This window comes from Bombina bombina, chromosome 3, assembly GCF_027579735.1.
Source record: "Bombina bombina isolate aBomBom1 chromosome 3, aBomBom1.pri, whole genome shotgun sequence".
NCBI lineage: Eukaryota > Metazoa > Chordata > Amphibia > Anura > Bombinatoridae > Bombina > Bombina bombina.
Genome location: NC_069501.1, coordinates 430,173,132 through 430,192,125, shown reverse-complemented (window position 1 = coordinate 430,192,125; position 18,994 = coordinate 430,173,132). Strand labels below are relative to the sequence as shown.

General features: G+C 37.8%; 1 protein-coding gene across 1 annotated transcript in view; it reads right to left on the bottom strand.

Moving 5' to 3' along the window:
- The window catches only part of WNT2B (Wnt family member 2B), a 174,821-nt gene that overhangs the window by 48,883 nt on the left and 106,944 nt on the right, over nucleotides 1-18,994 (bottom strand). The window contains exon 2 of the mRNA XM_053706645.1: nucleotides 9,381-9,601. Coding sequence (XP_053562620.1) covers nucleotides 9,381-9,601 — 221 coding nt within the window. The remainder of the gene's footprint in view (nucleotides 1-9,380; nucleotides 9,602-18,994) is intronic.

Here is an 18,994-nt window from a genome sequence, read left to right as displayed (position 1 = left end):
GTTAGTGTCGGCGATGTCGGGAATGGTGGTTTGGCGGTTAATACCTTTATTATAGACTTTGAGTTAGTGTTGGGGAACTGTGGTTTAGGAACAATGAAAAATTCCGATTATGAATAATGGATCAGAAAATTCGGAAACAAATTTATTCATTTTCGGACTTTTTCTGAATTTTTCGGGATGTGCCAATTCGGGAAATTCGGATGCATCCGAATCGCCAAATCGGCCAAAATTCGTCCGAATTTGTCCAAAATGAAACGCACATCTCTGGTAAAAGATAGATTTCAGCATGGCGGCTCCCATGACTAGAGGTAGGAATGGAATAACCTCAACACTATGCTTGTTATAAGATGTATTCAGTGTTTTTTTATGTCACTCATTCTAGTGGTACTAGTATATTAACATTTAACACATTAATTACGTATTAACCACTTAACTGTAACCCATAAAATACCAGAAACTTAACATTCTTTTATACAGCTGGGCCTTCTCATTTGGAATGTAAAGGTGCATTAACAACACACATTGAAGGTCAAGAGCTATAATTATAAGAGAATCCATTTAGTTGCTATTCCCTAAGAAAGAAGCGCTTACATTGTTCTTAAATTTGATGCCACATACTCAGTAATGGTATATAATGAAATACAGCTGTGAATTATCTTAGGGAGAGTCACTTAAGCAAGTAGCTTTTATCTTATAGCAGTGAAATTGTTCAGGAACAACATCTCAAAGGCACCATAAATTTAGAGGAAAAAAAATACAATTCCAAATCGCAGACACTGTGGTTGGTATTTTATGTTAATTTACAGTGGACTTTTTAAGACTTGTGAAATATTTCTAAATTAAAAAAACATGCAGGGGAAGGGAAAAGAGGCATTAGTACTAAAAACAATGTGATAAGTGAATTTCTCCGTTGTGCCATTCAAATGATTGAAGAAATATTTGCTTGACTATTGTTCTGCCATTCGAATGTTTTAGTAGAATAAATGCCTTATTTAAAAAATAAAAATAAAAAAAAATGAATCTTACATTTCAGTATATTAAATGAAACGTTTACATATTGAACATAACATTTGAAGTAAACTTACATTAAAATGTTGCAGTGAACAATTTAAATTTGTTTTTAAATTGACATTCCATAGACAAATGTGTTAAAGATGTGGACAGGTAATGTTTATTTGCAAAAAAACAAATGTTAGAATGTTCCACAAACATTCAGTGTTCATTTAGAATGAAGAGACTTGGGGAAAAATGGAAAGATTTTATGAATATGCCAAACACTCATCCATCCCAAATGAAAACAAAGGATGCCCAACTTATAAGTACTATAAAGGGACACAAAATTAAACATTTGTTATTGAGATACAACATGCAATTTTAACCCCTTAACTGCTGAGCCATTTCTGATCCCTGTGCTGAGCTGTTTTGGAGTTTTTTATATGCTGCTCAAATTTAAGAGCCTTACTGTGGGTCATTTTTCAGTGAGAATCCCACACATATTAAAATTTGTTTTTATCAGATCCATACTATTCAAACTATACTATTAGTTTATGCATATATGAGGTGTGAACGTATTTATATTTTATTAAACTTTTAGTAAACCAATTTGTAAGCAATAATGTGTGCTTTATTTTCTTTCTAAACTCTATAGTCAAAAAAAAGAAGGTTTTATACTCATAAATATGGGCCTTTATGTACTCAAATAAATGTGTGTTTCTTTACGCCAGGTATCATTATTACCACATTGATCAACTGGAAGTCAAAACTTTTATAGGGGCTTTATGTTAAAGAGGGGCTTCCATGATTTAAAACTTGGGGTCTTTAGGTTATCAAAACTTTTTTTTGGTCTATTATCAGTGTATTTTTGTGTTGTTAAATATGCTTACATGTTATACCCAAGAAACACACTGTTTGAAAAAACAGGTGGCGATTATTTTTGAAACAATGGGTCTTGAGGGTTTCTAGGACTTAAAGGAACTGAGAATGAGGAGCTTTGTACCAAATGCACAAGCATAATGTGATCTCTGAGCTGAAAGCCATGCTGATTGGTACGTTTGCTACAGCAGCAGTGAAAAGAGCACCAATCCGTGCCTGTATGTATACTACAATAAAAGGTTAGAAAAGAAGCCCTTTTTTAACCCACTTTGCATTGCAGCTACTTTTGAGTTACATGCACTGGTGGTTCTAGAGGTTGCTCCAAAGTCCAAGAGAGACCAGCACTTAAAACAAGAATACTGACACGTCTGTGGGCCACTGTCAAGCCCACTATCAAAATAGAGAAAACAGCAGTGAAGTGTCAGCTTAAAAATCCCTTTATTCAAACATGGGGATCAGTACAAAGCATAACGTTTTGGGGCGGTCCCCTTAGTCGCATGACTAAGGGGACCACCCTGAAACGTTGTGCTTTGTACTGATTCCCATGTTTGAATAAAGGGATTTTTAAGCTGACTCTTCACTGCTGTTTTCTCTAGAGGTTGCTCCCCCATTGTGCTCATTTGGCTGAGGGGGAGGAAACATTTTACCCTTCCCACTCCTGTCCCTTCTCAGCTATCCAGATCTATGGCATATGTAGTCATACACCAACCTGCCTAGTCACATTCACTCTCTCCACAACCCCCAACCTATCTCCATCCAGCCTGAGGCTGGCCATGAAACGCCTGTGACTCAACCCACACACCCTTATACCATCTCCAGCCTCCTTGTTCCGTGTATGGAGTTCTGCAGAGTAAGTGTTTGCCCCCCCAGGTTTACATTCTAGAACCGTTCCTGCTTCCATGCCACTTTATAAATTAATAGCAGATAAATAAATGCAAGAAGATATTTAGGTATTCTTCTGAAGCATATTTTTGGGTTTTGTTAGGTATACACTATACCAAGAGCTCCAGTTTATGTACAAAATAGCATCTCCCAGTTTTGTTTCTCATGATAACTATATATACTTTTAAATGTATTTCATTTTGCACATGTTCTGTTGTAAATTCCATCCAAACTGTGGCTATATCTATGTAATATATATATATATATATATATATATATATATATATATATATATATATATATATATATATATATATATAATCAGCATGTATTAATGTTGGAAACTAAACAAATATTAATAAATATATATATATATATATATATATATATATATATATATATATATATATATATATATAAACACACACACACGTTTGCATATTTTAAATATTTTCCAATATATACAATTTACAATATATCTCCTGCAAATGCTTAGTGGTGTCTTCACAGAACATTTCCTGTTTAACATACTACCTTATCATGTTTGTGTTTAAGTATACACATATTTATATACAAATATATAGAAAAGTCAGTTTATACAATAACTTAATAATGTCACTCAAACTGACTATTTCCCTACACATCTAACAGCTGGGCAAACATTGGCAATTAGTGACACTCTCATTCATTGAGCAGCAGAAGCCATCAGAGATATCTGCTTTGTTACTCTCCCTAGGTGTCAAACCTCACTGCTTACTTTATCAATTTGACAGTTCCTCCCACCATCCACATACCTGATGCCCATTCCAAAACCTCTATCCAAATATTTACATATCCAATTACTGTTTATATAATGTGCTTTTGGGTCCAGGTATCTTCTACACAAACTGTAATAATATCCTAGAACCACTTGGTTCAAGTTAAACTTAAATGCAGATAAGAGCAACAGGTACGTGTGACTGGCAGATATTATCACTGAGAGGGATTGATCTGTATTTTAATTCAAATGTCTCTAGCACTATATTTTTAGAACAGTGTACACTTATACTGGTTTTACATTTTCTGAGGTCATTTTACAAACTAAAGTGCTTGATCTGCTGAAAACAATAATAAAATAAAAAAACAACATTTAAAGGTATAGTAAACCCCCACATTTTCTTTTATGGTTCAGATAGAACATACAATTTTAAACAACTTTCCAATTTAATTCTATTATCCCATTTTCTTCATTCTCTTGTTATCCATTGATGAAGGGACAGCATTGCACTACTGACAGGAAGCTGAAAATATCTATTTAGCCAATCACAAGAGACAAATGTGTGCAGGCACCAATTAGCAGTAGCTCCTACTAGTGTATGATATGTGTGTATTCCTTTTTTAACAAGGGATACTAAGAGAATGAAGCACATATGAAAATAGAAGTGAATTTAAAAGTGTCTTAAAATGACATGCTCTATCTGAATCATGCAAGTTTAATTTTGACTTTCCTATCCCTTTAATTCTGGGGTAATTCACAGAAATTAAACTGAGATTTATGTTCAAGTGCAAAGGGTTCAAAACCCTAAAATGGCGTCAGAACAGGGATTTGAAATGCCTCAGCAGTAAAGAGGTTAATAAAACACAATTTACCTTAAACACCTATTGCTTTTGTGTTTTCGGCTTCCTAAGGAAATGTGTACACAAAAGCAAGGTACAAAGATGTATTGTTTAAATGGACAATTAAGTCAAAATGAATCTTTTATGATTCAGATAAAATATTTCAAACAAGCTTTCAATTTACTTATGTTGTCTTATCATCCTTTGATGAAAAGCATACTTCGGGAAGGCTCAGGAGCAGCAGTGCATTATTGGGATATAGTTAATGATTGGTAGTTGCACATATACTGTATGCGTTCTTGTCATTGGCTCCACCCAGGGGCGCATTTTGGCCTAGGCAAACAAGGCACTTGCCAAAGGGCAGCAGATTTTTGAGGGGCAGTACTTTTTGAGTCTCACTACACACACTACACACACTCACTATACACACACACACACACACTCGCCATATATAAACAAACACGCACATACACACATCCATGCACACTTGAACATGAACATTAACTTTGGAAATTACATGAAAAAAAGAGTTATGTTACACCTTTGCCAAAACATATTATGTTCCAAAAATGTCCTAAAGCCTGTGGAAGGGGGTGGGGGGGGGGGGGGGGGTGGGGGGAGCAGGATTTTGAGTTCCTAGGGCAGCATAAAATTTAAATACGCCACTGGACCTGATGTGTTCAGCTAGCACTCAGTAGTGCATTGCTGCTCCTTTAACAAAGGAAACCAAAATAATGAAGCAAATTTGATAATAGAAGTAAATTTGATTTTTTATTTTTTTTATTTTATGTTTTATGTGAACCATGAAGGAGTACAGCAGCTGGACAGCCAAGGGTCTGCATACATTTTGAAACTTTTTATAAGCACAGGTTGGACCACTCTACACGTCACTGAATTGAGAAAAAACATTTGTTAAAAGGGCGGAGTGAAGTTACTTGATAGACATCTTAATTGCTACTTGACTGATCCTTGATTACATAAACGACAATGGAGCATATGCGTGGTACCGCCAGTCTCTCTCCCCATTATAAAAAGCCTGTGAAATTAAATCTTTTGATTGATTAAGAGCGATATGCTAAGAAAAAAAACTGTACTAGCGAGGGGAGAATATGCATCCTAAACGTGGACATAGCTACATTTTGCAGGTATGTAAGAAAAAAAATAGGTTCAATTATACATTCTTAGACATGGTCTTTCATATGGAACTTTGTTTTAAACCATTGTTTACCATCACTTTAAGTGCTGTATTTCCAAACTTCTGGATATATACAATAAAATTGAACATTAATATAAGCGATTAAGTGCCACACTGCAAAAAAGGTCTGTATATATATACACACAAAATATACGCATAGTTATAATCAGCCAATAGGATTGAGCTTGCATTCTATTGGCTGATTGGATCAGCCACTAGGATGAAAGCTCAATCCTATTGGCTGATTGCAACAGCCAATAGGATTTTTTCAACCTTATTTCCGATTGGCTGATAGAATTCTATCAGCCAATCGGAATCTAAGGGATGCCATCTTGGATGACGTCATTTAAAGGAATCTTCATTCGTCGGTAGTCGTCGGAAGGAAGAGGATGCTCCGTGTCAGATGTCTTGAAGATGGAGCCGCTCCACGCCGGATGGATGAAGATAGAAGATGCCGTCTGGGTGAAGACTTCTGCGGGCTTGGATGAAGACTTCGGCCGCTTCGTTGAGGACTTCTCCTGGCTTCTTGGAGGATGGATGTCGGATCTTCAAAACTGTAAGTAAATCTTCTGGGGTTAATGTTAGGATTTTTTTAAGGGTTTATTTAGTGGGTTTTAGTTTTAGATTAGGACTTGGGCCTGCAATAGAACTAAATGCCCATTTAAGGGCAATGCCCATCCAAATGCCCTTTTCAGGGCAATGGGGAGCTTAGGTTTTTTTAGTTAGTTTTTATTGAGGGGGTTGTGTGGGTGGTGGGTTTTACTGTTGGGGGGGTATTTGTATTTTTTTTTACAGGTAAAAGAGCTGATTACTTTGGGGCAATGCCCCGCAAAAGGCCCTTTTAAGGGCTAATTGTAGTTTAGTTTAGGCTAGGGTTTTTTTTATTTTGGGGGGCTTTTTTATTTTCATAGGGCCCTTAGATTAGGTGTAATTAGTTTAAAGCTTTGATAATTTCTTATTTATTTTTTGTAACATAGTGTTTATTTTTTTGTGTAACTTAGTGTTTGTTATTTTTTGTAACTTACTTAGTTTTTTGTAACTTTGTAATTTTTTAGTGTAGAATTAAATTATTTGAGTAGGGTTAGGTGTTTAAATATATAATATAGTTAATTTAATTTGTAGTTTAATGTAATTTTAGTATAAAATTTAGGTTAGATTAATTATTAGTTTAATATAGTTTAATGTAATTTTAGTATAAAAGTTAGGTTAGATTAATTATTAGTTTAATATAGTTTAATGTAATTTTAGTTTAAAAGTTAGGTTAGATTAATTATTAATTTAATATAGTTTAAAGTAATTTTAGTATAACAGTTAGGGTAGATTAATTATTAGTTTAATATAGTTTATTGTAATTTTAGTATAATAGCTAGGGTAGGTTAATTATTAGTTTAATATAGTTTAATTTATATCTAAAGGTGAGTTTAAATTTTTTATAAGATAGGGATGAGTTAATATTTAATGTACAGTTACCGGGTTGTTAGGTTTAGGGGTTAATAGCTTAATTTAGTTTATGGCGATGTGGGGGGCTGGCGGTTTAGGGGTTAATACATTTATTTAGTTGCGGTGGGCTCCGGGAGCGGCGGGATAGGGGTTAATACTTTTATGTGGGTGGTGGCGGTGTCGTGGCAGCAGATTAGGGGTTAATAAGTATAATGTAGGTGGCGGCGGTGTAGGGGGCGGCAGATTAGGAGTGTTTAGACTCGGGGTACATGTTAGGGTGTTAGGTGTAAACATAACTTTTATTCTCCCATAGTAATCAATAGGATATCGGGTAGCAGCGAACATGAGCTTTCGCTGCTTTCAGACTCCCATTGGTTTCTATAGCATCCACGGCCTCCAGGGCGGCGGATTTAAAACCAGGTACGCTGGGCCGGAATAGTGGCGAGTTTACCTGTTAGTTATTTGTTAACTAGCAAAAGTAGTCAGATAGTGCAGAATTTGCATTCGGAACATCTGTAGTGATGTAACCATAGATCTGTGTCGGACTGAGACCGGCGGATCATATGTTACGTCACAAAATTCTACTTTTGCCGGTCTGTTGCCTTTGATAAATAAGGCGAATCAGGCTCGCCACAAATACGCCAACTCTTGTCTAGAACCACTTCTTCTAGCAAACATATTTTATTTTTCGTTAGGTATTCAATTATTAATTGAAGTTAAATTACTCATACATTTAGGATTAAAAAAGAAATATGTGCCTGCACATTTAAAGGGACAGTCTACCATATATTTGTTATTGTTTTAAAAGATAGATAATCCCTTTATTACCCATTCCCCAGTTTTACATAACCAACACAGTTATATTAATATACTTTTTACCTCTGTGATTAACTTGTATCTAGGAACCTTCTTCCAGCCCCCTGATCCCATGACTGTGACTGTTTATTATCTATTGTCTTAAATTTAGCATTGTTTTGTGCGAAATCTTAAATAACCCCCTGTGCCTGAACACAGTGTTATCTATATGGCCCACAAGTACTTTCTGTCTCTTTGTGTTGAAAAGAGATTTAAAAAGCATGTGATAAGAGGCAGCCCTCAAAGGCTTAGAAATTAGCATATGAGCCTACCTATGTTTAGTTTAAACTAAGAATACCCAGAGAAAAAAGCAAATTTGATGATAAAAGTAAATTGGAAAGTTGATTAAAATTAAAAGTCCTATCTGAATAATGAAAGTTTAATTTATACTAGACTGTCCCTTTAAAGACAGTCAAAAGCCATAAACCATATTATTTTGTAAAACATAGAAAAGCATTCAAACTAATGAAAATTATGTACAATATAATTTTTCAGTCTCTTTTAACCCTTTGTTGCCAGCTAAGGCTGCAATGTTCTGGTAATATAATACAGTAGCTAAACCCTAGTATGTCAGTTAGGGTTAAAGGACCAGTCAACACAGTAGATTTGCATAATTAACAAAGGCATGATAAGAAAACAATGCAATAGCACTTAAAGGGACAGTCAAGTCCAAAAAAACCTTTCATTTTTCAAATAGGGCATGTAATTTTAAACAACTTTACAATTTACTTTTATCAACAATTTTGCTTAATACTCTTGATATTCTAGTTGAAATCTAAACCTAGGGAGGCACATATGATAATTTCTAAGCCCTTGAAGGCCGCCTCTATTTTATTTACTTTTCACAGCAGGGGAGAGCAAGTTCATGTAGGCCATATAGATAGCATTGTGATCATGCCCGTGGCTAGTGGCAGACACTGCACTAATTGGCTAAAATGCAAGTCAATAGATAATAACTAAAAGTCATGTGATTAGGGGCGGTCAGAAGATGCTTAGATACAAGTTAGTCACAGAAGTAAAAAGTGTATTAATATAACAGTGTTGGTTTTGCAAAACTGGGAAATGGGTAATAAAGGGATCATCTATCTTTTTAAAGAACAACAATTCTGGTGTTGACTGTTCCTTTAATCTGAACTTCAAATGAGTAGTAGATTTTTTTAAAATAAATTGAAAAGTTATGCCTATTTCCACTCCCCCTGTATCATGTGACAGCCATCAGCCAATCACAAATGCATATATGTATATGCTGTGAATTCTTGCACATGCTTAGTAGGAGCTGGTGACTCAAAAAGTGTAAATATAAAAAGATTGTGCACATTTTGTTAATGGAAGTAAATTGGAAAGTGAACATTTTAATTTGGGGTTAAACAATATCTGTATTTCACTATGTTTTTTTTTTTTTTATTATTCAGAATACCCTACAATGAACTTCCTCTTACACGGTATAAAGCTAAACTTTCCACAGAATTCTGAGTAATATCTGAAACCCAACCATTAAGCATTCTTCCTTACATTGCCTATATTGGGCTTTACTACATACTTCTTAACATGACCCTCCCAAAGACTGTATGGTCTCTGTCCAGGGTGCTGCAGTTCCATCGATGGTGCCTGAACTGATGTTGGCACTCACGGATCCACTCCTTGGCACCTTCCCCAATGGCTTGCATAATGTCTGGATGCTTCTGACACAGCTGCCTCTGCTTATTCACTAATCCAGGGATGTTATCACAGATTACCCTGGCTCCAAGGGCTCCAATGTACCTATAGAAAGAACATATGTTTAAATAAAAAATGTAGATTTTTGGAACACTCCATGTCATAATAACAAATATGCTTATCTCTGCTACATACAATAAAGGGACATTATACACTCATTTTTTTCTTTGCATAAATGTTTTGTAGATGATCTATTTATATAGCCCATAAAGGTTTTTTTTTTAAAAAAAAAAAATATATATAGTTTTGCTTATTTTTAAATAATATTGCTATGATTTTCAGACTCCTAACCAAGCCCCAAAGTTTTATGAGAATACCGTCAGCTACCTTCTCCAGATTGCTCCTGCTTGTGTAAAGGGTCTTTTCATATGCAAAAGAAGGGGGAGGGGGGGAGTGTCTTATTTCCCACTTGCAGTGGGCTTTCCAGCTCCCTTTTCAACAAAGCTAAACTGAGAGCTTCTAAGTAAGTTTTTAAACAGTTTTATACTGGATTTTTATATCAGTATCTGTGCATCTTATTCTTTATAGTAGTGTCTATTACATGAAATCCAAATAGTGTGACACATAAATCAAAAAGTCCACCTTTCGATTCCCTCTGGATTCCTTTAAAGAAAACCTGATATAGTGTAATACCTCAATGAATCAGATGGCTATAATGAAAAAAGACACATACTCACACTTTAAAGAGCTACTATAAGCTCATGTATATGGCGGTCCTGATTTACAACGCTGTCAGGATCAGCGATACAGATAGCTGGAAATCCGATGTATATCTATGTAAAGATGCTTGCAAAAGAAAGACACAATAGTGTGATATTGTAAACACACGGCTCAGATTGTCTTGTTACAGGTGTATACTCACACTTTAGGGAGCCGATACACAGCTCTGGGTGAAATGCAGTCTCGGTATGAGCCACCGAGTCAGCTATGCAAAGGTACAGGAACACTTGGTAAAATAGTCAAATTTAATAAAATTGAGCATACAACTTATAAAATATATGTCAGTGTACAGTCACTCAGGGGTAAAGTATATGCATACTGTTCCATACAAGGTATCAAGTCCTTAGAAGCGGGATTGCTCCGGATTGAAACTCTCTTTCGATACATTGATACATTGTTTCAATCCTGAGTCATCCTGCTTCTAAGGACTTGATACCTTGTATGGAACAGTATGCATATACTTTACCCCATGAGTGACTGTACACTGACATATATTTTATAAGTTGCATGTTCGGTTTTATTAAATTTTACCAAATGTTGCTGTACCTTTGCATAGCTGACTTAGTGGCTTATACCAAGACTGCAATTCACCCAGAGCTGTGTATCAGCTCCCTAAAGTGTTTGAGTATACACCTGTAGCAAGACAATCTGAGCTGTGTATTTACGATATCACACTATTGTGTCTTTCTTACACAAGCACTCTTATATAGATATACATCGGATTTCCAGCTATCTGTATCGTTGATCCTGACAGAGTTGTGAATGAGGACCCCCATATACATGAGGTATTACACTATATCAGGTTTTTCTTTAAAAGGACAGTCAAGTCCAAAAAACTTTTATGTGTCAAATAGGGCATGTAATTTTAAACAACTTTCCAATTTACTTTTATCACCAATTTTGCCTTGTTCTCTTGGTATTCTTAGTTGAAAGCTAAACCTAGGAGGTTCATATGCTAATTTCTTAGACCTTAAAGGCCGCCTCTAATCTAAATGCCTTTTGATAGTTTTTCACCACTAGAGGGCATGAGTTCATGTGTTTCATATAGATAACATTGAGCTCATGCACGTGAATTTACCATGGAGACAGCTCTGATTGGCTAAACTGTAAGTCTGTCAAAAGAACTGAAATAAGGGGGCAGTCTGCTGAGGCTTAGATACAAAGTAATTACAGAGGTAAAACGTGTATAATTATAACTGTGTTGGTTATGCAAAACTCAGGAACTGGTAATTAAGGGATTATCTATCTTTTAAAACAACAAAAATTCTGGTGTTGACTGTCCCTTTAAGATCCACTTCGAATCCAGAGGGAATCGAAAGGTGGACTTTTAGATTCATGTGACACACCATTTGGATTTCATTGGAAATGGAATGACTCATTCTCATTTATATACTTTGTTTGGATTTGTATCGCATTTATTTGTGTGTATATATATATATATATATATATATATATATATATACATGTCTCTGTGTGTGTGTGTGCATACTTTCACTTCCAAAAAGTGCTTAGGAGCTGCATTAAAAAACAAAACTTGTTTGAAAGGTTGGGTGGTTTTAGTTTTAGGCTATTCCAATCTATTTGAGTAGATTTTGATATAATTTGTAAATCACATTCAGTTGTATCCTCTTCGTTTTTTTGCTTATTGTTACTTAAATTCACAAATATGTGTGGCTAAAGCTATTATTGCTGGATTTATACATATGGTGGTTTTGCAGACGACTTTTCGGCGACCCTTATGGAAGGAAGTTATAAGCAAACATTTGATGCATTGTTGTACACTACATAAGTTCATGTTAATTAGCTAAAATTTAGCTGCACAGTTCAGTTTTCATTCTGGAAAGTGAAAGGGACATGGAGGCTATAAATACAGAAAAAGAGTATTCACATATATAGTAAACATATATAGTAAACATACACATATCATGATACACATATACATTATTTATTTCCTTCCATTTTATTTTTCTTTTGACGTATTATATGAGCAATGAAATGGGGAAGAGAGAAGAGGAGTTACAGAGAGTGATAGAGGGATAGACTGTTAGAGTAAAAGAGAGGGACACAGGAGTGATAGATGGAGTTACTATGGTAGCAGTGAATTGAGAGGATGATGTGAGAGAGCAGCCAATCAGAGCATAGTGTGAAAATTAAAAGAAGTGTGTCTGAACAAATAAGAAAGTACACCTCAGTACAGGGAGGAAAAGAGGGGAAATGCTAGTGAGGGTGTACCCCAAAAAACATAATTTATGCTTACCTGATAAATGTATTTCTCTTGTAGTGTGTTCAGTCCACGGGTCATCCATTACTTATGGAATATATTCTCTCCCCAACAGGAAATTGCAAGAGGATCACCCAATCAGAGCTTCTACATAGCTCCTCCCCTCACATGTCATATTCAGTCATTCGACCAAAACAAGACGAGAAAGGAGGAACCATAGGGTGCAGTGGTGACTGAAGTATTAAATAAAATTTAGATCTGCCTTAAAAAGACAGGGTGGGCCGTGGACTGAACACACTACAAGAGAAATAAATTTATCAGGTAAGCATAAATTATGTTTTCTCTTGTTAAGTGTGTTCAGTCCACGGGTCATCCATTACTTATGGGATACCAATACCAAAGCCAAGTACACGGATGATGGGAGGGACAAGGCAGGCACTTAAATGGAAGGAACCACTGCCTGTAGAACCTTTCTCCCAAAAACAGCCTCCGAAGAAGCAAAAGTGTCAAATTTGTAAAGTTTTGAAAAAGTGTGAAGCGAAGACCAAGTCGCAGCCTTGCAAATCTGTTCAACAGAAGCCTCATTCTTAAAGGCCCAGGTGGAAGCCACAGCTCTAGTGGAATGAGCTGTAATTCTTTCAGGGGGCTGCTGTCCAGCAGTCTCATAGGCTAAACGTATTATGCTACGAAGCCAAAAGGAGAGAGAGGTTGCCGAAGCTTTTTGACCTCTCCTCTGTCCAGAGTAAACGACAAACAGGGAAGAAGTTTGACGAAAATCTTTATTTGCCTGTAAATAGAATTTCAGGGCACGGACTACATCCAGATTATGCAAAAGTCGTTCCTTCCTTGAAGAAGGATTAGGACATAATGACGGAACAACAATCTCCTGATTGATATTTCTGTTAGAGACTACCTTAGGTAAAAACCCAGGTTTAGTACGCAGAACTACCTTGTCTGAATGAAAAATCAGATAAGGAGAATCACAGTGTAAGGCAGACAATTCCGAGACTCTTCGAGCCGAGGAAATAGCCACCAAAAATAGAACTTTCCAAGATAAAAGTTTAATATCAACGGAATGAAGGGGTTCAAACGGAACTCCTTGAAGAACTTTAAGAACCAAGTTTAAGCTCCACGGAGGAACAACAGTTTTAAACACAGGCTTAATCCTAGCTAACGCTTGACAAAAAGCCTGGATGTCTGGAACTTCTGCCAGACGCTTATGCAAAAGAATAGACAAAGTAGAAATCTGTCCCTTTAAAGAACTAGCTGATAAGCCTTTTTCCAAACCCTCTTGGAGAAAAGACAATATCCTTGGAATCCTAACCTTACTCCACGAGTAACTCTTGGATTCGCACCAATACAGGTATTTACGCCATATCTTATGGTAGATTTTTCTGGTAACAGGCTTTCGTGCCTGTATCAAAGTATCAATAACTGACTCGGAGAAACCACGCTTTGATAGGATCAAGCGTTCAATCTCCACGCAGTCAGTCTCAGAGAAATAAGATTTGGATGATTGAAAGGACCTTGTATTAGAAGGTCTTTCCTCAAAGGTAGAGTCCATGGAGGACAAGACGACATGACCACTAGGTCTGTATACCAGGTCCTGCGTGGCCACGCAGGCGCTATCAGGATCACCGATGCTCTCTCCTGTTTGATCTTGGCAATCAGTCGAGGGAGCAGAGGAAACGGTGGAAACACATAAGCCATGCTGAAGAACCAAGGAGCTGCTAGAGCATCTATCAGCTTCGCTCCCGGGTCCCTGGACCTGGAACCGTAAAGAGGAAGTTTGGCATTCTGGCGAGACGCCATGAGATCCAGATCTGGTTTGCCCCAACGATGGACCAGTTGAGCAAATACCTCCGGATGGAGTTCCCACTCCCCCGGATGAAAAGTCTGACGACTTAGAAAGTCCGCCTCCCAGTTCTCCACTCCTGGGATGTGGATCGCTGACAAGTGGCAAGAGTGAGATTCTGCCCAGCGAATTATCTTTGAGACTTCCAACATCGCTAGGGAACTCTTGGTTCCCCCTTGATGGTTGATATAAGCCACAGTCGTGATGTTGTCCGACTGAAATCTGATGAACCTCAGTGTTGCTAGCTGAGGCCAAGCTAGAAGAGCGTTGAATATTGCCCTTAGTTCCAGAATATTTATTGGGAGGAGTTTCTCCTCCTGAGTCCAGGATCCCTGAGCCTTCAGGGAATTCCAGACTGCGCCCCAGCCTAGGAGGCTGGCATCTGTTGTTACAATCATCCAATCTGGCTTGCGAAAGGTCATGCCCCTGGACAGATGGACCCGAGATAACCACCAGAGAAGAGAATCTCTGGTCTCTTGATCCAGATTTAGTAGAGGGGACAAATCTGAGTAATCCCCATTCCACTGACTTAGCATGCATAATTGCAGCGGTCTGAGATGCAGGCGCGCAAATGGTACTATGTCCATTGCCGCTACCATTAAGCCGATAACTTCCATGCACTGAGCCACTGACGGGCATGGAATGGAATGAAGGACTCGGCAAGCATTTAAGAGTTTTGATAACCTGGCCTCCGTCAGGTAAATTTTCATTTTTACAGAATCTATCAGAGTCCCTAGGAAGGAGACTCTTGTGAGTGGTGATAGAGAACTCTTTTCCACGTTCACCTTCCACCCATGTGACCTTAGAAATGCCAGAACTATCTCTGTATGAGACTTGGCAATTTGCAAGCTTGTCGCCTGTATCAGGATGTCGTCTAGATACGGAGCCACCGCTATGCCTCGCGGTCTTAGAACCACCAGAAGAGAGCCCAGCACCTTTGTAAAGATTCTCGGGGCCGTAGCCAACCCGAAGGGAAGAGCTACAAACTGGTAATGCCTGTCTAGGAAGGCAAATCTTAGGAACCGATGATGATCTTTGTGAATCGGTATGTGAAGGTAGGCATCCTTTAAATCCACCGTGGTCATGTACTGACCCTCTTGGATCATGGGTAGGATAGTCCGAATAGTTTCCATTTTGAATGATGGAACTCTTAGGAATTTGTTTAAAATCTTTAGGTCCAAAATTGGCCTGAAGGTACCCTCTTTCTTGGGAACCACGAACAGATTTGAATAAAATCCCTGTCCTTGTTCCGTTCGTGGAACAGGTGGATCACTCCCATTACTAGGAGGTCTTGTACGCAACATAGGAATGCCTCTTTCTTTATTTGGTTTTCTGATAACCTTGAAAGATGAAATCTCCCTAGAGGAGGAGAAGCCTTGAAGTCCAGAAGATATCCCTGAGATATGATCTCCAACGCCCAGGGATCCTGGACATCTCTTGCCCACGCCTGGGCGAAGAGAGAAAGTCTGCCCCCCACTAGATCCGTTTCCGGATAGGGGGCCATCCCTTCATGCTGTCTTAGGGGCAGCAGCAGGTTTCTGGCCTGCTTGCCCTTGTTCCAGGACTGGTTAGTTTTCCAGGCCTGTCTGTAACGAGCAACGGTTCCTTCCTGTTTTGGGGCGGAGGAAGTTGACGTTGTTCCTGCCTTGAAGTTTCGAAAGGCACGAAAATTAGACTGTTTGACCTTTGATTTGGCCTTATCCTGAGGAAGGGTATGACCCTTACCTCCCGTAATGTCAGCGATAATTTCTTTCAAGCCGGGCCCGAATAAGGTTTGCCCCTTGAAAGGAATATTAAGTAATTTAGATTTAGAAGTCACATCAGCTGACCAGGATTTAAGCCATAATGCTCCGCGTGCTCGAATGGCAAAACCGGAATTCTTAGCCGTTAGTTTAGTTAGATGTACAATGGCATCAGAAAGAAATGCATTAGCTAGCTTAAGTGCTTTAAGCTTGTCCATAATTTCATCCAATGGAGCTGAGTGAATGGCCTCTTCTAGAGACTCAAACCAAAATGCCGCAGCAGCAGTGACAGGTGCAATGCATGCAAGGGGCTGTAAGATAAAACCTTGTTGAACAAACATTTTCTTAAGGTAACCTTCCAATTTTTTATCCATTGGATCTGAAAAAGCACAACTATCCTCCACCGGGATAGTAGTACGCTTAGCTAAAGTAGAAACTGCTCCCTCCACCTTAGGGACCGTCTGCCATAAGTCCCGTGTAGTGGCGTCTATTGGAAACATTTTTCTAGATATAGGAGGTGGGGAAAAGGGCACACCAGGTCTATCCCACTCCTTGCTAATAATTTCTGTAAGCCTTTTAGGTATAGGAAAAACGTCGGTACACACCGGTACTGCATAGTATCTATCCAGCCTACATAATTTCTCTGGAATCACAACTGTGTTACAGTCATTCAGAGCCGCTAAAACCTCCCCTAGCAATACACGGAGGTTCTCAAGCTTAAATTTAAAATTAGAGATCTCTGAATCCGGTTTCCCTGGATCAGATCCGTCACCTACAGAATGAAGCTCTCCGTCCTCATGTTCTGCAAACTGTGACGCAGTATCGGACATGGCTCTTGTAGCACCAGCGCGCTCTATTCTTACCCCAGAGCAATCGCGCTTGCCTCTTAATTCTGGCAATTTAGATAATACTTCTGTCAGGGTATTATTCAAAATATTAGCCATGTCCTGTAAGGTGATTTGTATGGCCGTCCCTGATGCACTTGGCGCCACAATATCACGCGCCTCCTGAGCGGGAGGCGAAGGTACTAACACGTGAGGAGAGTTAGTCGGCATAACTTACCCCTCGTTGTCTGGTGATAATTCCTTTATAGATAAAGACTGACCTTTATTATTTAAAGTGAAATCATTACATTTAGTACACATGTTTCTGTGGGGCTCCACAGTGGCCTTTAAACATAGTGAACAAACAGATTCATCTGTGTCAGACATGTTTAAACAGACTAGCAATAAGACTAGCAGACTTGGAAAACACTGTAAATAATTTTTCAAGTAATAAAGAAAAACGCTACTGTGCCTTTAAGAAGCACAGAAAACTGTCACAGTTGAAATAACAATGAACCAAATCAGTTATAGCAAACAAATTTTCACAGTAAATGTATTAAGTTAGCAGAGCATTGCACCCACTTGCAAATGGATGATTAACCCCTTAAAACCCAAACGGTTTTTATAAGCAAAAAAACATTTATTAATATAGTCAAAAAACCACTGTCACAGGTCTGCTGTGACTGATTACCTCCCTCAAAATGACTTATGAAGTCCCTTAAGCTGTCTGGAGACGACCCGGGTCAAGCAGAAGGAAGCTGGAAGACAGAGCCTGAATTTTTTACTGCGTCAAAAGAGCGCTAAAATAGGCCCCTCCTACTCAATATTACAATATTGGGAGTGTCAGTTAACTGTTTCTATGCAGTAAATATTGTCAGCCATGTGGAAAAATGTTATGCCCCAACAAGTTTTATCACCAATGTACCTCACAAAACGAATAAACATGCCAGTAAAATCGTTTTAAACATCCCTTTTTTAATGAGCTTGTATCTCTATTGATAAGCCTGATACCAGTCTTCCTACTACATTTAAGGCTTATAACATCACTTCAGTATTAATAGCATTTTCTCAGTCAAATTCCATTCCTTAGAAAATTACTTTACTGTATATATTTAAATCAGCCTGTTAACATTCGCTCTCACTGTATTAAAGGCTTTTACTTACATTACATCGGTATCAGCAGTATTTTCTTAGTCAATTCCATTCCATAGAAAAATAATTTACTGCACATACCTTGTTTGCAGGGTTCCCCGCACGCCATTCCCTTCTGAAAGTTACCTCACTCCTCAGAATATGCGAGAACAGCCAGTGGATCTTAGTTACTGCCGCTAAGATCATAGAAAACGCAGGCAGATTCTTCTTCCAAATACTGCCTGAGAATAAACAACACACTCCGGTGTCATTTTAAAATAACAAACTTTTGATTGAAGTATAAAAACACCACAGAAACCTCTCACAATGTCCTATCTTTTCAGTTGCAAGAGAATGACTGAATATGATATGTGAGGGGAGGAGCTATGTAGCAGCTCTGATTGGGTGATCCTCTTGTAATTTCCTGTTGGGGAGAGAATATATTCCATAAGTAATGGATGACCCGTGGACTGAACACACTTAACAAGAGAAAAGAAGAGACATGTGCACAAACCGCCCCCCCCCCAAACAAACAAATAAAAAATAGGTTTATTAGAAAAAATAAATCCCACTAGGGTAGAGTCAGGGCCCAATGAAAAAAAAAATGACAGCCACTTTAAAACAAGAATTCAAGTTCTAAACATAAGATCCCTGAAGAACAATGGTGAAAATATATACTTAAGAGTAGATTTTTATCAATCATTCTAAATATTCGTAAAGAAAATAAAATTTTGGTTTCAAATAAGAGGTGATAGACGGAGTGACAAATGGTCAAAAAGGTTAAAGTGTTTCAAATTATTTTTGTTTTAATGGCAAAGCTACAATTATACAACAGATTAATCCAAGTTAGATAGGAAAATAAGAGCTGGTTCTCCATTTGAGGTAATTCTCAGTGAAGGAGAAGGAATGATGAGAAGGTCCATATCAAAAACTGATGTTATAGAC